Below are 23,202 nucleotides of genomic sequence, written 5' to 3' on the forward strand. Positions count from 1 at the left end.
GAAGCTCATTGCTTTTGCAGACATTACCGGAGTCATTTAATGGCACTCTACCATTAGCTTACAACTGTATTTATGAAGGCTATCTAGAAAACTGCTGAGAGGCATCGTGAGGCAAGACTTTAAAACTCTATTGGTTAAAAGGTTACTGCTTTGAATTGGTCCCAGTTTGGCAATGTCACTTGCATTATGACTTCATCACCAGGAGAGACTAAGAAAGGAAAAATAGTTCAAAACCATTCGTCACTGTCCATCTCAAATTACTGCTCAACCAATCACCAGGCTAGATCAATAGGAAATCATTAGGGAGGAGGAAAAGAATGTTAGAGGTGGTCATTGAAAGATATAAGAATAACTAATCAATATGTAAGGATGGATTTTGTCATTTTGAAAACTGCTGTCAAAAGGCATAGTCTATTCTTATTGTTACCTTATTTAAAGTTCAAAGAATAATGCCATTTGATCAAATGATTTGGATCAAAATTGAATATGTAGACTATTTCTCCTCCACAAGAAGCAATTCGTAAAAATTTTGCTATTTGGTTTATCAGCATCAAAGAAGAAATTATTATTGTTTAGTTATAATTTTTATAACATTCATTTATAGGGTTTTAAATAGGAAGGAAAGTGCTTTAGGTTTAGAGTGTGACCCTCTACCAATAATCAGATATTACAGCATTCTAGACTCAAATAAGCAGAACTGAATGGTAAACAGTGTTTGCATGATTACTACATGAGGCTGTCTGCATAGGATTTTTTTTGTCTGTTCTAACATTCTATTTCAGTATACTTTTTGAATGTTTTGCCATTGAATGTTGCCATTATAATGTACCTATGGTATTCACCACTATCTCAAAAACAAACTTGTGCTCTTTATAAACGAATAGTTGTTTTTATTTGATTTTATATAAAACTTTGTCACTCTGAAAACTGAACACTAATCACCTAAAACTTGGTCATAATCATTATCATCATCATCATTCTCATTGGCCACTACCAAAGATGGCCTCCTAATAATCCCCATCTACAGTATGAACTGGCTTCATTACTCTGCTCTCCTCCCCACTGATAGCTGATGTGTGGTGAGCGTTCTGGCGCACTATGGCTGCCGTCGCATCATCCAGGTGGGGCTGCACATTGGTGGTGGTGGAGGGGAGTACTTTGAGTGGAGTGTCCAGAAAAGCGCTATATAAGTGTAAGCAATTGTGGTTGTTATGCTGTTGGATGAAGGCAGATGAAGGCCTCCCCAAGATTATTCTGTAATCATCTGCGGATAATGATGGCTTTAACTGGCTCTGAAAACACCACATATAAAAAGCCATTTCTTATTTGACCACCTCGTAAGTCTGATGACTTTAAGTAGTGCTTTATGTGACTCCTAAAGATCTCTAGATTGATAGACTGCACAATGATTTATTAGACAGCCTAATTAATTATGTATAAATGGAGGGAAACAATATGTAAAATGGTCACAGTTTACCATTTACACTCAATGCAATTATAGTGGGACTTTTGGACACTGATGTCATAATTCTGTTAAATGCATATAAAACTACTTCATGCATTCTGCTTCATATTAGTCCTGCTTTGTTAATTGCTTGTGCAAAACTGCTCTAGTGCTATGCTGTATTGCAGAGAAACTATGTCAAACATCTCTGTAGGTAAACCACCACATCTGACAGCTCTGTATAATCCGGCAGAAAGGGAAAAATCGTATTTTTTGGCATCAAATGCCACAGGTTCCACTTCAAGTCAATGGAATCTGTAAACGTTAATAATGTGCTCCTACTGACTATTTTATATGTGTCCATTTACACTGCAAGTGAGGTCATTTGATACAGGAACAGCCTGGACTGAAGTGCTCTGCACGCATCCTGCATGTAATGTGATGTTTTACTAAACCACCAACAAGTAAGATGGGCTAAACAGCCTCCCCTCCATTGCAACCTTTCTTATGTTCTTAAGATGTCATATAACTCAGAGTAATAAAATATCTTTGATTTCTGGGCTTTTCAGCTGGACAATCCCATTAAAATGATGTTCTGTAGTCTGAGCACTGGAGCTAGTATAAATTTCCAGCAGTATTGCCGCCCTTGCCTGGCTGTCTCAGTCAAGCTTAAGAAGGTTTAACACCTCTTCTGTGAGCAGATAGTGCCTATTTTGTCTATCAGGTACTTTTGGCAAGCTTCGACTAGACAAAAACAAAGTAATAAAAAACAGAATAAAAACTGGGATTTTTAAAAGAGGAACACATTTTTTTTTCAGTGCAACAGTCACAGGATGGCCATGTGTTTTTCATTTTTGGACTGTAATTCTTAATGTATTTTTTTATTTTTTTGTGGGGCAGATGTGACATAACCCAAAGCAAAACCTAAAATGTAATGATTTGAAGTATAACACTAACAGACTCTAAGGTCACTGAAGTGTTTATTCTAGCTGAAATCAATACTTTGTTAAGAACTTAACAGAGGAAGGACTCTGAGGGTCTTAGAGCTATGCTTACAGAATCAAAGTACTGTTGGGGACCCAAATGGAAAAAAAAACAACATAAGTTTTTCTTGCTGTTTTATTATCTGCCTATAAAATAAGGAAGTATGTGAAATTACATACAAGAAATGAATAAACAACCTTGCATCACTGCATTTGTTTCTTTATTTAGATCTAATGTAACAAAAAAGTAAATACAAAGTTATGAGCATATATGTATATTTATAAGTCAATATTTAAATCATGGTAGGTGACAATTAGCCTTAAGATTAAACAATATTAGAGATATTTAGTGTATCATGGACCAGAGTCACCCTGGCTGGGGGACAGCAATGCAAGACACATATCCAGTTGTTCATTTTTCCACTGTAATCGTTGCAGTACGTTCATCAAGCAAGGTTTTTTAAATGTCATCCACCCTAGTCACTGGAACACACTCTCACATTGCCCTAGGTGTTAATAAGAATCATTTCTTATATTAATAAAGGTAAATGCATAAATGCTGTGTGTAGCTGCAAAAATAAACAAACATAACTTTTATAAACAACCTTTCTCAGAAATCAGGGCACACAAAACAGTATAATTTCAGTTCTTCTGGAGTCAGATAAAGTGAGTAAATGAGGGATATTGCTATTAATTCTCTATCAGCTACAACAGCATGGGGTCAACATTTACTGTACTGGTACATAGACACATACGGCAAAGAAAGACATGAGTGGGTGTGGGTGTCTGTTTCTGAGAGGGCCAGGAAAGGAAAACAGCACTAATGCATTTTCTTGCTGTGAAATGATACACTGTGACTTTTTGAAAATTGTTGGTCTTGATGTTTTAGCCCCACAGGGGGTCAGCTTTGTAAGAAACATAAAGGCCAATTTAATTTGTGCATCCGTGGCTACAAAGTATTTTAATTCAGACAGCTGTGACTGAAGAGTTAATATTTTACTTGTCAAAATCCAAACTAAGGCTAGTGAATCACTCTAATTCTCATTAAGAGGCTCTCCCCCAGTAGCACCCTAATTCAAAATAATGAAAGTAAAGACTGAGTGAGATTCTAATACCAGTTGAGACCTATCTTTTAATATTTCTCCTGTGATGGATTAGGGATTGGGGAAATTCATCTCAGATCATAGAGCCTAATTTAATAAGGGATCATTCCAGGAGTATTGCATTTTATAATAATGTCATTTAATGTGTCGTCTTCCATTTTTACTGTCCCATATGTATGCTTATATAATGGTGCCGGAGGGATAAACTTTAAAGCAGAAGCCACTCTTCCATTGTATTTTCTTTTGACCACAGTTTACGAGATTTGAAGTCTATCAGCAATGTGCCACATTCCAGTGATTTCATTAAAATTTCAATAATAAAGTACACTTAATGTTTTAATAAATTAAAGAAGCTTCACTGTTTTCAAATTAATAATGCCAGTTGTACCCACAGCACTATACAGTAGTGCATTGCCGAAACTTGTAATGATTGTTCGGTCACATTTACATAAACAATGTTGTTGCTTTGTACTTCTTTGGTTTGAAATTGCATAACATATTGAATTAGAACTGTAAATCTGCAAAGGCTGTATCAACTACCTCAAAGTAATGCCCTTTTTTTACTCCATGCAATTCTACTTGTTAAAAACCACATTTAAATTGGACTCATGTTTCCTCTGGTTTATGTCTATATACTATCTTTAGTCCCAGATTGTGAAATATATGTGTACAATATAAAGGCTGAAGAATTTATCTGGTAATTTCCCCTAAGCGTTCATTAAAATTCATAGCTTGATGGCCTGTCATTACTGTCATATATGCAAGACTTGTTTTCTTGAATAAGCGACTGTAGGAGTCAATAGCAGTGTCTATTTTGTTTTATATGTTTCATGCTTTTTCCAGCACTCACTCTGAAGACAGCTCTGAAATTCTGAGCTACAGTGTGGCATTTTGAAATCCATAAATCAAATTAAGCAATTTACTTGTAAGAAACTTTGAAGAAAGGCATTTAAAGAAAAAAAACTACAGTTACTTAAATACAAATAGATCTTTTTCCTGCCCCCTCAACTTGAACTCCATGAAAGCCACATCTGTTTTTTTAAAATGCCAGTTGTAGCACATTTAATTTACTCATGTTCAAAATACACTAATATATACTAATGAAACCATGGCTAGGCTAGACACTGAGGCAGATCAAAGCCTTACCCTTCCTTCACACAGTGTAACCTTATAGCTCTTTCCTTCAACATATCAGTAATTAAAGTATTACATAAAAAGTAGTCATAGCTGTAAATATTATTTTCTTAAATATCCTTTGGTGTAAGAGGTACAAGAAGATTTGGACTTTCAACCAAAATGCTTTTAAATGCATTTTATTTGCATATCTGAAACATTATGAATTTATTATACACATCATATACAGAGTGGAGTGGATGTATATAGTGGAATAACATTGTCCTTGAGTGGAAGTAAGCCACCAAAAGGAGATTAAACTGCCAAGAGCCAAGACGTTGAGTTCCCACAATCTTCCCAAGTGATATGATCTGTAGTCACTGGTGGAGCTGTACAGACTAGGGGCTCAGTATTCTTTCCCTGGATGTCTGTACTGGGACTCTTTTCATAACAATAATTCGTATTATAATGACTGTGTAAAAGGTTCAGCAACTCTATATTTGGTTTACATTATTGTTATATCAGTACAGCAACTATTTTAGAAATTCAAAGCTACTGACCAAGCAAGTGGTAACCTCCATTGGGAAATACACAGTAGGCAAATGTGTTTCCCTAATGAACTTCATCATTCTGGGTTATCAGAAGACTTGTCAATGCAGACATTTAACAGACAAGCACTGTAAAGAGGACCAGAATGTTGTATACAAAATTCAGAAACTCCAGTTTAAGTATAAAAAGTGCAAAGAAAAACAGATAGCATTTACTGTATGTCATCTAAATGAGTGTCTGATTACTACCTATACACTTCAGTATAGCACACTTTTACTAGAGCCAAAAAGTTTTCATCCATCCACAATTCTTCTTTGGTAAGGTTCACAGGAACCAAAGCATACCCCAGAAGCAGAGGGAACAAGGCTGAACTAAACACTGGACAGGATGCCAGTCTGTCACAGGGCACTTACTGTACACAAGCACAATACAGAGACGCTAATTGAGCTAGCCACCTTGTGTTTGGAAAGTGGGAGGAAACAGGAGCACCTTGAGAAAACATGTATTAACGCAGGGAAAAGATGCAGACTCTAATTATGAATTTCTTTAGCAGACACTTTTTTCCAAAGCAGCCCACACTTGCACCCAAATACACAGCTGTGTGTTTGAGTGGAACACCAGGGACTTGAGCTCACAAGCTTCCAGTTACAAGCCCAGAACCCTAACCCAGCACTGATCATTTTAGAACCTCATAAAAAAACTATTCATTCAGAATATATGTGCTTCTAAATTCATGCAATGGAACTTTGTGACACAAGGGCAATTTTCTAAACATTTGTCATGTGACAAACTACTTATTTCTTTTAGGAGGATTTTAATTTTTATTAAATCATTTCCACAAAAAGTTACTTTTAGTTCTGATTTGTGATACCTAATACTTCATAATAATAATTCAGCTTTTTCATCTTTATTTTTCAAGTCAGACAGAAGAAGTGCTAATCATTCAAATTGCTAGGAAGGAATTAAGAAATTAAATTAAGGTACTGTATCTACTTGTTGCAGAACATCAAAACCACAGGAATGAGACTGATAACTTTTATCTTAATTTTGGTAAATTAATCTAACATTGTTTGCTGTTATTGAACTTGAATTTGTAAATGTCTCAATTATAACAGGTTATTTATTACACCAGGGAAAAATATAAACCGTAATACAATCAATATCAGTTTCAATCATTAGTATTGCAAGAAGTTGTAATATAAAATAGAATGTATTCTTCAGAAAATACAGAATTGCTGGTATAATTAACATTTATAGTAAAGTAAATTTAAATAGAAATGAATTTTATCAATTTATATGAATAAATAAAAATATTTTGCTTTCTTTTAAAGCATACAACATTGGGAAAATATGATTAGTCAGTCAAATATAGACTATAGGAGAGATTAAAGAGGTGCTTTACAGAAACTAACAAGATTTGAGAGAACACAAAATCTAAAGGTAAAACTCATCAACAAAAAAAAACTCAAACGTTATATATTTAATAATAATAATACTAAAAATAATAACAACAACAATAATACTAATAATAATAATAAGAAGAATAAACTGTGATATTTAGATTTTCAAAGATGTTTTGTATTTGGAAAGGAGGAATTCTTTAAAACTGAGACCTTGGAGACCGTGTGGTGATACAGTATGTTGGTTAGTGCTGTTGTCTCACAGCTTGCTGTTGTGTGTGTGGAGTCTACACAATACATCAAGGACAAAACATTTTAAGAAGTAAGTTCAATAACTGTAAAAAATGTGAGAGCATTGAGTATTATTCTTATTTATATTAACAGCAAAACCAACAAACAGATGTCTGATGCAAACCCAAATGAACTAGTTCATCACACTACTGTAACTGAAGATTTTATTCAAAGCCCCTGACAATTATACAGTTATTCTAATAATTTATTTGGATATAGACAGACTGACAATTTCCAGTAATTCACTCTGTCTTTTCTATCACTTTTTGACATCCTTGTTTAGTCCTTCAAAATGTGTTCGAGTGAGTTCTGTAAATATCCATAATAGCTTATTTCTCTTTATTCTGCTTTCTACTTTTATGTGAGTTAGGAAAAGAGGGGTGTGTGGCATGAGACATTTTAAAATGTTGGGCTCTCACTGAGATAACTGAGAGACATTGTCAAACTTTTTTTCTAAAATCATGTGACTGCACCATTTTAGTATTTACATCTTTGCACTTTTCCTTATCTCCCATTATCCTTCTCAACTCTATTTATAGAACACAACTCTGTGCTCAACCTCACATAGTGCTGCTTAACAATTACTCAGTGCTGAGTTGTAGTGCGTGGGCACACTTTAAAATACAAGCCCATTCATGCTTACGTCTTGTTGATTAGGGGTTGAATGTGATTAAGCACAAAACGGCTCAGGATCTAACATTTACATCATATGCATTCAAAGAAAAATAAATTCAACAAGAAATTCTACACTTGTTTATATAGTGAATTACACTGGGATTGCTGTCACTTGTTATAGTGTCATCTGATGGGCATTTTAAATGTTTAACATCAATAAGTGGCAATCTCCCATTCGCAAATGTGTATAAAATACATCAGAAATTCTGGCATATGGCATCAATTTAGGTTTAAGTATAATTGTCATCACCAGTGTTTGTTCTGACTTTTTCCCTTTGACAGATCATTTGAGACTTTCCATGTTATAATTTTCACCTGGATTTTTTAAATGGTTTATTGCTTTATTTACAGCTACAAAGCCACTGCATTATCAGCCTCATTTGTGTCCATTCAGGAGTGGAGAATCAATGGGAATTGCTTTTTGAGGACTCCTAGTCAGACCAAAGCAAGGCTGGCTCTTTCCCCCTCCCAAACGCCCTGGCACCTCAGTCCTGGGCTCCATTTGCTTTCTGCAGAGGCTCTCTGTTCTTGGCTTCTCATAGCTCAGCCTGTCAAATTAAAGGCCAGTTCCTGCCAATTTAGGTGTGCAGTGTCCAGTTGACTCTCTTAGGAGACCATCACAGTGCCTCTCTTGCCTGCCTTCAAACAGATGTCAGGTAAAATCCAAGTTCCCAGAGTTAAAAGGTGATTCTCAACAAAAAAAAAAACAGTTTCACCATTTTTAAGGAGAATTATGTTTTTTTTTTTTTTTGATCACAATGATTTTTTTGTCTTTCATAAATGTATTTGCTTCTGGATCAAATACCTAAAATAAAAGATCCTGCTTTTTAACACTAGATATGTTGTGTGGAGTTCTATTATCCCATTTAAAATAGATTTGTGTTTGTACTTTGCAACTTGTTTATATGTTTTAAGATGTGGAAAACAACAATTCCTAACTTTCATCCCATGTAACGCTGTCTTAGTGTGGGGGCTTTCAACATACTGTTACTGTTTACCGCATACAGTGTCACCCAGTGGTACTGTGGGGCAACTACAGGTAAAGAGATTGAAATTTCACTAGATGTTCATTAACACCTAATGCAGAATTCATTTGAATTATGTCTGAAGAAGCTAAATAGAAGTTGTAGACCTCAAACATGCAGTATACCAAGGGACATTACAAACATTACAAAATGTTATTACTTCTCAGGCTCATTTGATATGTTTTAATGCTTCTTAGTACAGTATATTTACATTCTGTCTTGGCCTTGTTGACTGGGCAAAGGAAAACACCTCTTTCTTTGTCTCCATGTATGAGGTGGGAACTCCAAAAAGCTGTCTATAAATTGCTAGATTTCTGCTGACTGAGACTGAGTTTGCGTCTATTCTCAGCAAGGAAATCATCACAAAGTCCTCAAAACACTGCGTCCATTCTGTACGTGAAGGAGAAAGCACACTCATAGAATCTGTTTTGATATCCATTTCTGAATGAGATGCCTTACTACACCTCATGATCTGGAAGGAACGGTGGACTCTAACCTAGTCATATTTAATTAGGCATTGCCAGATTGCTGAGCCAACCTTTTAATCCAATAGAACTACAGAAGTCTTGTTAACCTTCGTCTTCTAACAGATCCATCTGTCCCGGTTGAAGTGTAATGGATTTGCTGGATCCAATTTTTTCCCTTCGGTCTGAAAACTACAGCATTGATTTACATTATATTACATTACATCCGACTGCACTCTTCTTCCTGTTAAACTCAATGTCTGCCTACATGATGTACCACTCCTGAAGTGTTGTCTTTTGTCACAATTTCATAGCAAAGAAGCTGAACATTCTGTTATCAATGTAAAGAGTGTTTATATTATACAACACAACTGTGCAGCTAAGTTAGATTATTCAATTCATTTTAAAACTTTGTTATTCTGAAGTTGTGATATTAAAGAGTAATACCAGACAAAAGTGGAAATGATCAGCAATGGTCTCTAGTATTATAACTTTACTGTCCAGGGCTCATCTTAAGGAGACGCTTATTAGGAAGCTATTGTTTTCCTATTAAGAAGGCTCACAGGCTTTGACTAAAGACTGAAAAAAACATGCTCATCCAGTCAAATTGAAGTGACACAAGGCAAAGGCATGAGCTATCGAACGTCACAGAGCAAATATGACCAGATTTTAATAATAAAGTTAAAAAGTATCCTGGATAATAATATATTAAGTTTTAATAAAAAGCCTGATTATATTTTTTTTATCAATAACCTACAAAGAGAATATTGTTATCAATTTGAATTTTCAAGAAGTTCAAATAAAAATATGATCTACAAGAATTTCACATTTATAACAACAATTACACCAATGATACAATTCCAACACACATGAGCTTAACATGATATTTTCAGTAAGCAATAGTACAGTAAACAGACATTTAAACTAAAAATTTAAATGAATTTGACTTCAAAATACACCAGTTACTAAAATAAATTAACCATATCTACTATGTTATTATTTGTAACCCAAGCTAACCAAGGAAACAGAAATAGATTTTCAGTTAGGAATTTTAACTTTGGAAATGCATTACGTGTCAGACATTATCATGATCATTGGGATTATTGATACATTTTTCATTACAAAAACAAACTACAAATTATTCTCTAATCAATTCTGATGATCATGGTCCTAATAGACCAAGTATTGAAAAACAAGCTGCACATAACAGGGAGCTGGAATGGAATATCTTTAAGTGTTACTTGTTTAAATATGTATCAGGATATTGAAAATGAAGGGCAATTAAGCTCAATAAAAATGCACACAGATGGACTAAAAGCACACTCAAATGATCCTAAATTATATCTCTTAGTTTATTCTATTAAATAATGAAGGTTTGGCTGCACAAACTAGTCTCTCTAGACAGTGAGACATACATACACATTTTTTTTAACTCTGGTGATAAGTGATCTTAAGACATAATGGTGCAATTTAAGCAAATTAACTTCTTTTTTTTAAGTATAACAATTAAAAAGACCTATTAATTGCATTTATACATTGTACTACAGTATTTAAAACTCACTCACAGATGGCAATGTGTATTTGAATATCTAATATAGAAGATATTATCGCAAGCCAAAAACGTACATGCATGTTATATTTTCATAAACATTGTGAATGAAATGGAAAGTTCTTTAATACTTTCCTTCTTACTTTCTTAGACCTCTTGAATAACATCATGAAAGCGGAAAAGTATTAAGATTTTCTCTCCAAAGCCATTTTAACACATACATCTCATCAACCTGAAAACATAGATTGTAGTGTTTAAAATAATTGTATTAAGATTGCACAAATAACAAAATCTACAGTACTAAGCTGTTCTGGGCCCTGGAAACATATGTGATATTTCTGAGTGATGGGATTCCCTAATTGCTTAGCAGAGTGCTATTTGAGCAAATTTTAAGTAGGTTTCTTTTTCACTTTCACTTTGTTTCATGCCTTTGAAGTTTTCCTTTCATCTCACAATTCTCCTGATGTCTATTGTCTTTTGTCTTGTCTGCACCCTATTTTTAACAGTTCTTTCCAACGCTTAATATGTTGCAATTTATACCTTTAGGTAGCTCTGAAAAAAAAAAAGGCCCATTTTCTGAGACACACGGAAAATATATTAGACTACACAGCACTAAATAATTCGAAATGTTCCACTCTTACCACTTATTATAGAAATAGGTTATTTATTGTTCATTATTAAATGGTTCAAATTAATTCACAACTTGTTGTTTTGCTCATATCAAACCGTAAGAAAAAGCTTCGGCTTTCTGGCAGGCTGAACATGGTAAAACATATCACATTCATGAACAAAGGCGGTAAGCAATTTAAAGAGATAAATATTGGCTGTAGGTGAAGCTGGGAAATGTGTCTGAGCCATTGAGAAACATACAGTATGTAATTTCAATACTCCTCAGGTTGACAGAATAACCAGATAGGTTATAATAGCAACATATTTCGAAACTGCTTCTAGTGTTCCCCTTCAGCCTCTCAGGTCCCTCAAAGACCGGATTCTTCAGCAAATAACAGGCAACCACAAAATGTTAAAAGTGATGCCTTATTCGTGACCTCAGAACAGCAATGCAAAAAGCACAGTGTCTGTGGTTGGGTGTAAATGCAAAACCTGATACATCAGTGAGTCCTCAGGAGAGGACAGAGCTTACTGTAAGAGAGGTGGCATGAAGGAACAAGGGCGCATGAAGATTGTGTGTAGGCATATTCAATATCCACTCATTACCTAATGTTCAAAGTATGTTGCTTCTCACCCCTACAAGCTACTTATATTTGTTCAAACAATATTTTACAACTTTCGGGCAATACCCAGAAAATATTAAACAAAACTTCAGAACATGACCTTTTTTAAGAAGAATGCTGATCCAGTGCTGAGACTTATCCGATAAGGTTACATTTTTTTTTAAAGAGTGCTGTAAGAGAAGAAACTGTTCTTTGAAAAGATGTGCAAATCTGCCTTTTAAAGACAGGCTGGACCAATAAACATTTACCAAAAGAAAATTAAGATTTAAGAAATTTAAGATATTTCTATTTCATAAGGAACAGCATTTGTATTTTTAGTCATTTGAAATCTGTTATTTGTTGTGTTGTATGTATTACACTCCCCCAAACAGATTGTGTGTTACCCTTGTTCCAAGAATGCTGACATTTACTGACTTACATTTACCTGGCATATTTCTTCGTGGAAACATGCAATGACTGACAATATAAATTTAAAGAAAATTGAAGGTTGCAACTGCATTCACTAATGTTGATTAATGTCACTCATCCATATGGGTCTACAGCTTTTTATTTTGTAGAAAGTAATGGTGCTATAGGTTTTCCTCCTTTTCAATGGGAGGGCCCATTATTTTTGTTCCATATACTCTTTTAAATCCTCCCTGTAGAAATAGCCATTCTCTGTGTTGTAAGGGGATGTTACATTAAAACCACACAGCACAGATCACGAAGGAATAAACAGCCAACTGTGATATAGCAGCTTTTATTTTAAAGTTAGTGGTATCTCCTGGGAAGACTTTGAAAATCACCTACACTACTTTTACAAGTATGTCCAAGACACAGTCAAACCCTAAATATTGAAACAAAATTTCAAAATCACTATAGCAAATGTGAGAGGCCTACATTTCCAAGCTACCTTAGTATTTAGTACTTCAGAATAATTTCATTCCATGAGGGAAAAAAATCCCTTGGTTATTGTGAGCTATAAAGCAGAGATGGTACTAATGTACTTATTTAGTAGTTTACATCATGTATACAATTTATGTTTGTTCTAATAATTTTATAATCTTATGTTATTGTTTTATTTATTTCAGTTTTTGTTTGATTAGTCTACTCTGCACAGCTAAGTGATTAAAAAAATGAGTTTATCTTACCAAATATTTCGATAAAGTCCAGGCAAGTTGGCTATTGTACAGTAAATTAACACCCTGTAGCTTTTTCTTCATCTTTTCTTGGCATCAGTTGGTTAAACTTTATTCAGTAGAAATATGCATATTCTGTCGTCTGGTTTTCATGTTAAAATGCGAAACCAAACATATTGTGCTAGGACCAAACAGCGTAAGGGTTATATGTTGATGCTCGTTTTAAAGCGAAGTTCTGAACTTAATCCTGCTCTACTCTTTTGTTACTATCAACTTCAGCACCATGGCAACAGAGCTGCTAACGCAACAAAAGTCGCAGTTCATGAAACAAAATTTCAGGTTCCCGCAAATAAAATGCGCCTCGAAACAAGTAAACTTTTACACATACAGTACGTGTATCGATTTCCTTACCTTTTTTCAATCTCAACTCTTCTCTTTCGGTGTTCTCATTCCGATGCAATTTTTTCATCATGAACTCCTTCGAAGGCAAAACCCGTGCTAGGAATATATAAAGTGCAGCTTTTCATGCCTCCGCTTACCGTCCCCTACATTTAGCGTTAAGTTCAAGGGGAAACCCTAAACCCAGCTGTCGTATAAAGGCGCTCATGTCCTACAAAATCCAAACTTGTTTTCCAAACGTAAAAGTCGGAAGTAGAGGAGAGACAGGTGCTTGACTCGACGTCACAGTGCGAGCACGCAAGTGACAACATAATAGCAAAACGTCTTCCCAATTGACCCCTAGCTGAAGTCAAATACCTGTTAAATTTTTAAAGCAAATATGCATCCAATCGCCACAATTCCCAACACACAATGCAACAATATTTATGGGGTTTCTCTGGCGATCCTTTTTGTTTACATCCGTACTGTAGGTCGTTGGACACTTACATCTTACTGTACATACTGTATGGTAGATCGGTTTGATGCACCTTGCAGAAAAAGACATTGCGGTTTCGGGGTGTACTGTATAAACAGTGAAAGTCCTTAAATATCCGATATGCGTGAAAGTGGACCTCACATTGGGGAACTAACAATGGTGAAGACTAGACAGCAGGAACATGAACTAGAATTACGATCCGTATAAAGCGTTTCCGAAAACAGGCTACCAGCAAAACCTATTGGTGATTTTCCCCGGTCCAAAATATTGAAATTATATATGTATTAAATGTTTTATAAATCATATTTATAATGAATTAATCTTTGTTATAATATTGGTAGGATGCACTCAGAATATAGATTGCAATTCAAGTCATTAATCGGACACATATTACAAATCTAAATTGACGAGCAAATATTTAAACTAGTTTTTTTAAGCGAACTTTCCTAGTTCAGGACGTCGATTGCTGTATTACATTACATTTTAAAAAGTAATTTTCTTGATTAGATTTCCAATTTGTCTGTTGTTTTTCACAAGTTCTGAACTTGTGAAAAAGTTTGAGCAGAACCGTCAAGACACAGCCTCAGTACTTTTTTATGTATTGGTAGCCTTACAGTAGATACAAAGTTCCACAGCATTGACCTTTTGTTTTGACATTTGTAATAAAAAACATTTTTTCTGTCAAGGTTATTGCAGTTGTCTTAATTATATCACCATACAAATTATTTTTTAATAAGAACTTAAGAAGATTAACCTGTTTTTAAAATTCGTTCCAATTCTATAAATTCAGAATACCAAATATGTTTGTAAGCACAGTGAAACAAAATCTGTAATAAAAATAAGAGAAAAGTCTTGAAAAACACAGTTTTGAAAAGTAGCATAGGGCTATGAACGAAATATAGAAAATCACACAGTTGTTATACCAAAGTCAAGTTAATTTATTTTAAGAACTGAAAGCATTGTCTTTTGGCGTATTCACGTTTCACATAAAAAAATGATGTAAATTTACAGCCATATCAGGCTTGAATAAATCGGCACCTATAAGGTCCCCTTTTTTTAACAGCTACGCAATAAAAAACACCAACATTACAATAGGGGAAAATGTACATGAATAAGCGCACCGAAAAAAGATTAGGATTCTGACAATGTTATATTAAATCACACTATAACCAAAATAAATTTTGTTTCTTGTGTATCAACATATTTTACATGTGCCCGTACCTTATTATCTATATATTTTTCCCAAAGCCTTCAGCATTTTTGAAATGCGAACTTGAATCGGCACTATTATCTGCAAATATGGACACCTTACATCCTACAACCGAATTTGATTTGAATTTTAGATAAGTAGTTATACAGTGAATCATCATGTAGTCGAATGAAAACACCTCACCCCCGCCCCACCCCAACACGATCTGATTGACTGTTTTGCTTCTTTGACTCCTCTGAATGACTGCAGTCCACAAAAATGAATATGAAACGCAACTGACTCAAGTAACGTCATCCATGAAGAGAAAATACATGCAAATACTGTTCTGCAGTTCTGATGTGGAGAAGAAGAAAAAAAAATCTCCCACATTGTCTTTTTGTTCAAAAATGCCCAGAGTTTATCCCTTTGTGGAGGGACGCTCTGGTGTCTGTTTGAAGTATAAGGAGGCCAGCCTCTGTTTCGATAGGAAATAATAACTTTAGAAAGAAAAACTGCGCAGAATTGTTGGCTTTGTCAAACAAAACCCCGAACGTCCCAGCTGCGTTTTCCTCTAGACTCAGTATAATCTTCCTTTTATAGACATTTCTTTCACTTTTCTTGTTAATTCTGTTCCCAAGTTGGCTTCGCAAGTTGTATAAATATAACAATTCTTTTTTTTTTTGCTCTCCTTCCACAGTTCGGTTAGCATTCACAGTTTTTTGTTTATAAATAGTCTATATTTATAGTTCTCCATTTTTTCCCTCCTTCATTTAAAAACTCATAAATAATGTCTTTTTTCTCTCAGTTCATGAAAAGCCGGCGTGGCTGCGGCGGGCTGTCCGTCACTTGCGGTCTTTCAAACGCGCTGTCCCCTAGTCACAGTCCCAGCGCGGCCGCGTGTTTTTTGGCCTTGAGTCTCAGATCCGCGATGCTGGAGTTCTTGTTGGTGCTCTTCGCGGCTGCGGCTGCGGCCACGACTGAGGCGGCTGAAGCAGACTCCGCCGCCAGCGTGGCCAATGGCAACCCAAATGGCGGAGCGGGGAACATCATGTAGGGTGCGTGTGCGGCCAGGTGGGAGTGCAGGTGATGATGTGCGTGGGCCACAGCGCTGTCCAGCTGGAGTTGGGCCTGGACCTGAAAGGACAAGGGCGGCACGTTGCAATGACTATCCTAAAGACATACGAATAGGAAGAAAGGGGAGAAAACATTAACACCTGAAAGGCCGCCAACATACGCAGCATTTTAGGTGGCATTACAACCCACAAACCCCCGCCTGTCACAAAGTCAGCCATTAACATTTGATATACCACCGATGTCAATTTCGGAAGACGCTCATACTGCAACCCCGAAAGGTGCTATCAAAATTCCTCATGTATCATTTCTACCACACATTACAGGTAAAACTGGCACCTGGGAAGTGTCAGAGGTGAATGCAATCTAACGTGCCACTGATCAGAGAATACGTCCTTCTACTTTGGGGTCGCGAAGAGCGAGAGTGCTCCAGCTCCGGAGTGTGTGCTTCGCTGTGACTTGCCTGTTGGAATGGCATCCTCAGAGCTCCCACGTTGACATATGGCGCTACACGGCAGGCCTCAAACTGACTGGCCGCTCCGATAAGAACTCCTGTGTGAGAAGCACAGATCGTGTTCAAACGTCGGCCGAAAACACGCACCTCCGTCAAGTGCGTCATTTCGCAGCTTTCCGTACGGTTGTGCTCATTGTGAGCGCTCGGCACAAGCGTGGAAAGTGTTCACGTCTCCCCAGTAGGAGAGGTGTGGACTCCTTAAAGACTTCGGAAACAGTTTCGCGATTTCTTTTTCCCCCCTGTACAGTACATTCCTCTCACCTGAAGGTCCTATCGACTTTTTTCTAAGGAATTGTTTTGACAGAGTAATGTTCCTTTAAATACTGACGTTATGTTGCTTGTAAACGTGTCTTACGTATTTAAAAGCAAGGTGAATCAAGATGACAAAGAAAGACACACACCTTTATGTAGCTGATTCTCCTGTTTTCTGCATTTAGCTCTTCTGTTCTGAAACCAAACCTACAGGGAAATAAATTAATTAATTAACCACTGTGACTGGCAGCTGTTTGTGAGGGGGCATGTGTAATTCTTCTCAAAACGACAACAATCAGAAAACAATATCCCATAAGACTCCTAAAATATTAATGCTGCTTACCTCTTTTTTAAATTCTTACATTAAAACATACAAGCAAGAGGGGACAGAGAAACAACAACAAGTAATACACAATAAATAATTAAATATAAACACGCTTTAATCGAAATTTGCAACCTAAATTGGACCATAATAAATTACTTTCTCAGCACTGGTTTCATCTTTCTATAGATTATAGTCCCAGACGAACTGAATTGACTCACTGATATCTAATACCAACATCTGATAATGGCTTTAGACATCTGAGCTGTGGGATCTAAGAAGAGTGTGCTCATTAGTAGCCTGTAAAATTAATTAGCTTTATCTGCAAGAAAATTTATGTTACTGAAGCTTTTAATGCCTCACAGTTTAGTTTAATTACTGTCATAACAAGTCCAGTACAAAGAATTTTCTGAAGATTGCTCTTTCTCTGTACCTCTTTGTTAAAACCGTTATTTCGGCTAAGAGAATTGGCGAAAGCAGCTTAAGCACCTCATTATTATGATAATCTGCTTTGAATCCCCCCATAAGGCGATGGATAAATTAACTCAGAAACAATTTTTCGGTTTCCAAAATGTGTACAACCAATTAATCAAATTTAAAAAAGCCCATTTTTGGTATTTATTAAATTATGATTGCGCCGTTATGATATTTATTCCTACGCTACGTGGAGCAAGATGTTACAAACGTGTTTAAATTCAATGAATGTGGTCTGCAAATACGTACAAACACCACATTATTAATGTGAAGACACACGTTTTCTTGAGGCTTTTGCAGAATCACTAATTTATAACTAGGAATTCCGCGTTTAGTAGTTTTATTGAGGATGTACACATAATCATAATTAAATGGTGCACACTGTGTGCAAATCCTATGGATATATTCTTTGCATTCGGCCAGTTACATCTCGTGTTAACAGAGGAAAAAGCAGAACAGAGCAACAATACCTTGAAATACGCTTTATAAATACGCTTTATTTTTCAATACGAAGAACTGAAAACAATTGGAATAAGATATTATACGGTTTGATAAATCAGTTCAAAACCTGGGTGTATGTTGATTATCGTCATTCGGCTCAGTTACCCTGATCCTATTACATGTAGATTGTACTCTTCTTAAAGACACTTATTATATTTCTGTACAGATGGTCCTCTGTGTCTAAATCTCAAAGTCCAGGCAGACTTACAGATGCTGGGGGAACGAGAATTTACGAAAAGGGTTGTTATTACCATTACAGTTTTTCTATTGTGTTTTACAATGACTCGTTGCAATCGTACCGTAATCGTCTTTTGACAAGTTAGCTGATGATTTTCTAAAAACGTATTTCATGAAGATGCATGTAATAAAGGGTACACTAGAGTTCACGATTAAATCAATGATAATTTTGTTTAACTGGTATCTATACAATTTCTCTACAGTCCATATATAAAGAGATTGATCTATTTTAAAAGCTCTTCTTGAAATATAAATATATTTATCCCAACCGTTGACACTCACTGGTCTATTCACACAGATTGCTATTTCGGACAATATCATAATTTGGAATAAACGCCAAGCCTTCATTTTACCCTTATTCCATATGACTTTTTATCCTGTTACAATGTCACACGATCCCAAATACTTCCACACCACCCAATTGCACTTAATAAATACCCTTTTAAACAAGTGCAGAATTTCTTTAAGCCTTTTTTGTTAATGTAGCAGTACCCTACTCCAAATTCCATAAAAACAGAACAAATTTAGATTGAAACATTTACCGTGATCTATTGACATTCCTTTCACACTATTGCACTGTAAATTTGTATTTAATCGGGATAACAATGCGCTTGGCTACTTGGTAGCTTCTTCCAATACCAGTTAAATTCAGGTGAGTCACAGGTATATTGACACATATGTACAAACTAAGCCATATATTTGAATCGCTTACTTGTACTCGTGCTTCAGAAAGACCAAGTCTCTGGCTAAGTTCTTCCCTCATGAAAGCGTCAGGATAATGAGTTTCATCAAAAAGTCTCTCCAGCTCGTTCAATTGTTCCAGGGTAAAGTTAGTCCGACTTCTGCGCTGCTTGATTTTAGTCTGCGTTTCGTCTTCCATTGGCTTTGAATCTTCTTTCCTTTCTTTCATATCAGTGTTACCTTCAGGAACAGAGGCAGATCGTAAGGCCTAAAGATAGATTGTTTTTTAAAAAAGCAAATACTAAAAGACCTCACTTAAAATCACACCCTAGCGTTTCCTCAATCATAACCAGTATCAAGCTCGGGTATTTTGTAGTCTTCCGAAAGCTTTTAAATAATTGAATCCTTATAAATATGCATGTACGTGCGCACTACTGGGTATCTGACACAGGCTTAAAATAAGGTTTCAACCTTCATTTATTGGTACAGAGTAATAAAAAAATCTAGGTTTAGTTTTTATTTTTGTTTTTTATTGGCGCGTTTTTTCCACTTTTTGACACATTCATTTAGCCTTTTACTTAAGAACTTGATCAATGTAATGATTTATCATTTACTTGAAGGTTTATTAAGGATGTAAAACGAGTTAATATTTAAGGATTTGTAGCCTATCTACTCTATCCTTTTTTTATACAAATATTTTCATAAATGTAATTTTGAAGGTTGTCATTATACGTAACAATTTCTTAATGTTTTGCATGATTAAAAACATTCAAACTCAGTTTGAATAAACTGAACAAAATTTTGTTTACGAAAATGAAGTTCGCAAGAGGAACAGAGTACAAACACGTGTCTAGAATGCAGCTTATACAAGATGCTTTTGAAAACTGTCACTGTTGTTGCCAGTATTAAAACGTAATATTTCCGCACTGGCCTAAGCAATCTCGAGAATAAACGGTGTTATGAACAATGTTTTTTTTTATTATTTTTGATTATCACTAGAGCCTATCCGGAAGATGTTCTATATCGAGTTCCGATCTGGACACAGAATTCGTTGCTTGACCAAAGCTCTAAAGTAAACATTCTGAACAGATTACATCCGTCCGTCACGTTCTGTATCCATAATCATTCATTGCGGCGTAATATTAGTTGTGAAGTTACTGAAACCGACTTTTATACAATGCAGCCAGGGCTAATTGTTCAGAAAGGTAAACCTGTCTCCTACAGTAGCTGTCTCATTTGTGACCTAACAGTTCATAATAAACGATTTTAATGCATTCAATGTATTCGAAAAAAATATTTATGTTGTTGGTATTCAGAGATGAAGCATCACAGCACTTTTTCAGATACAGTATTATGTTAAGCAACGTGTGCAGTTTTTATGTAACCTTTGCAATGAATTGAGATTACGTCCAACTAACAGTGATCCTCCACAGTCACATACAGTACTGTACAAACACAAATGCACACAGGCCTTACAGGAGTCGAAAATAAACGAACGTTTGAATACTGCACCTGAATTCAAATGCATTTAACAGGTGCTTAAGAATTTTTAAACACTTCCAAAAAATATCTCATTAACGCGATACAAATTCTTTTTTTCTTTTGGTTAAACGCCAGGTTTCACATTAAGCTTTCGCAAATAGCTATTCCCTTTTTTTTTTTTTCAAATAAAACGCGTACGAGCTATAGTGCCATTTGTACGTCCGGTCACTTTCTGACAGCACAGTAATTTACATTATACCATTTTACATTACAGAAGCCACATAAAACTTTCACAAGTATCAGCTAGAATAAATCCAGCGTTCTCCATAAGTGCACAATTACAAGTACAATTAAAGTCACATACAATTGACACGAAACAGACATATATTGGTCGGCGTTTTAATTTCTATATTCCACCAATTGCTCTGCGTTCGTCTTGGGTACCGCGAGCCTCACAAAAAAAATCATTTTCATAAAATTCAATTCATAAAACGGAGGTAAAATCATGGCAAAGAATTGTGCACGTGCAGAATACCAGCTCACTGCCAATCACACAGAGAATTTTGTGAGGACTATGAAGAGATGCAACAGCATAGACTAATGGCAAATATATGTATAGCTAGTTACCATCAATTAGTTTAGGGCTGCCCGTATCCCTCGTTCGCTCCGGCCCAAGCATGTCCGTCTCCCTGCCTGGAGATCGCGCGCCTCCCCGGGCGAGTGCGCTCACCTCCTCCCGACTTGGTTCAGTGGAGATCGGCTCCCTCCCTCTCGCTGGTCCAGTTTCCAGAACCTCCCTGTATGTGATCACCTCCTTCTTCTCTTTCACTTTCTGATCAAAAGACTTGGACACGAAGGCGGTAAGTTCTTCCATCACTACTCAGAATCTTCCCTTCTCGCCTTTTTTTTTCAGTTCCACAACAGCCTGCAATAACACATCAAGAGTAGTCTTTTTGTCGACCTAAATACAAGATGATGTTTTGCCAACTCTAGATCTCGAGTTAAATGCACAGATCTTGGACAATTCTTCTTGCTGCGGAGTTCAGACCTGCTGGTGATATGCTATTGAAGTCACACTATTTATACTTTGCAATGCCTGCCCCTTGATCTGTGCAAATTACCTCCCCTTAGGAAATAGGGATGAGCCCCTTCTTTCTCTGCACACTGTCAAGGAAAAAAAAAAGAAAAAAAATATTATCAACCCTTCAGGTTTCCGATCCGTCTTACGACGTTGCTATTGGCCATTAATCCGGGATTGACAAGAAGCACTAATTAATTTAATTAAGCGTGCATTCGGTGCTATTGTCCTGAGTTAGTTTTTAAACACTGGGGGAAAGGGCTGGCCCGGCAGGGGTGTGGCTAAAATGAAAATGACAGGCTTGTGCAGATGGAACACATGGAGAAGAGCTTCCTCAAAATAACTCTGATCTTTCAAAAAAAAAACTACGACTGCGATCCGGAAAGGTAAAACTCTGCAACAGAACGGTTACCGAACAAGGCCACGGCTACATCTTTTGCTGAAGAACTTAAGACAGCATGTACTGTAACTGGAATTGATCGGACATCATGAAATTTAACTAGATAGTGCAGAAAAGGGTGTTTATTTGATTGTGGCTTTTATATTTTAAACAGGAACCGTAATTTCTGCCCAACTGTAAAAGCATCGTGCACTTTCAGATTTTGTATTCAGATGACATATTTATTATCAACAGAAATTATAATAATACCATACGATTATTTCTTTAATTTCTTATCATTTTTTAGTGAAGAAAGCATGTCTTCATCGAATAGCCTGAACTTAGAAGTATATGTTCTTAAGCACGACAGGCACTTCATTAGTCTTGGACTGACACTTGAGATAATAGAACGAACTCTGGTGTGAGAGATAGTTGGGTAACGCAGAGTACTGCATTAGACTACTATTTTCACCACAGTAGCCTACAGAAAGCTGAGTTTTGTTTCAATTTGTTTAGAACATAAGAACTCGAGCTTTACAGGTCACCCATTTTCCTCATAAATGCAAATAGCAACGAATTTATTATACTTAAAACCACGAAAACGCTTCACGAATGATTTGTTTGCATTTAAGATATTAGCGTTCGCAACGGAATACAAATGGATCGATTTAATAGAATATTGATAATTGTAAAGAGACATCATAAAGTGTGTTGTTAATGTAAACGACACGATATTTCCTTCCATTATCTAACAATTCCACGGATACAATATTTATATTGTCCACTTTCTTGAATGTTCTGTATACATTATTTTTCATTAGTATAAAGTCAGTGTTTCGAGCGCTATTACTTTCTGTGTAGCGAATTCCTACTTCTATTATTCTCTTTAGTTTTACGCTGCTATTTTACTTAAACTGGTGGTCTTTTACTACATCTGTCACCCTTACTATCACCTACATTAATATTAATAGTAATTGTGTTGGCTGTAAGTTACAGCAACAGCAGGAACCGCAATAATAATGATGATGATGATGATGATGATAATAATAACAATAATAATAATAGAAGAAGTAGAAGAAAAAAAAGAAGAACAATATAGGGAAGGAGACGAAATCAGGCTACGTTTTAAGTGAATTAAAAGTTTAACTACAGTACATGTTCATTATTAATATTAGCCTTTTATAAATGCAGAATTTAGTTTT

The 23,202-nt window shown here is 35.8% G+C and overlaps 2 protein-coding genes across 4 annotated transcripts in view; both read right to left on the reverse strand.

Annotated features, from left to right (window-relative positions):
• Nucleotides 1-13,620, reverse strand: part of LOC148677105 (uncharacterized) — a 79,430-nt gene extending 65,810 nt beyond the window's left edge. The window contains exon 1 of one of the 3 annotated variants that reach the window (XM_088618096.1): nucleotides 13,358-13,620. In XM_088618096.1, the coding sequence (XP_088474222.1) occupies nucleotides 13,358-13,418 (61 nt within the window). In that variant the 5' untranslated portion in view covers nucleotides 13,419-13,620. Of the gene's footprint in view, nucleotides 1-12,958; nucleotides 13,196-13,357 lie in introns of those variants that run through there. The other 2 variants (XM_088618088.1, XM_088618103.1) reach the window with 2 other exon arrangements.
• A 1,114-nt stretch (nucleotides 13,621-14,734) lies between these two features.
• On the reverse strand, nucleotides 14,735-21,842 carry shox2 (shox homeobox 2). Its single transcript, XM_088618115.1, has 5 exons — nucleotides 21,171-21,842; nucleotides 19,093-19,301; nucleotides 16,996-17,053; nucleotides 16,544-16,632; nucleotides 14,735-16,143 (listed from the first exon to the last, which is right to left on the reverse strand). The coding sequence occupies exons 1-5, from the start codon at nucleotides 21,415-21,417 to the stop codon at nucleotides 15,886-15,888; spliced, it is 861 nt and encodes a 286-aa protein (XP_088474241.1). The 5' UTR covers nucleotides 21,418-21,842; the 3' UTR covers nucleotides 14,735-15,885.
• Nucleotides 21,843-23,202: the final 1,360 nt, after the last annotated feature.

The sequence above is a fragment of the Lepisosteus platostomus genome, chromosome 2, assembly GCF_059453375.1.
Source record: "Lepisosteus platostomus isolate fLepPlt1 chromosome 2, fLepPlt1.hap1, whole genome shotgun sequence".
Taxonomy (NCBI): domain Eukaryota; kingdom Metazoa; phylum Chordata; class Actinopteri; order Semionotiformes; family Lepisosteidae; genus Lepisosteus; species Lepisosteus platostomus.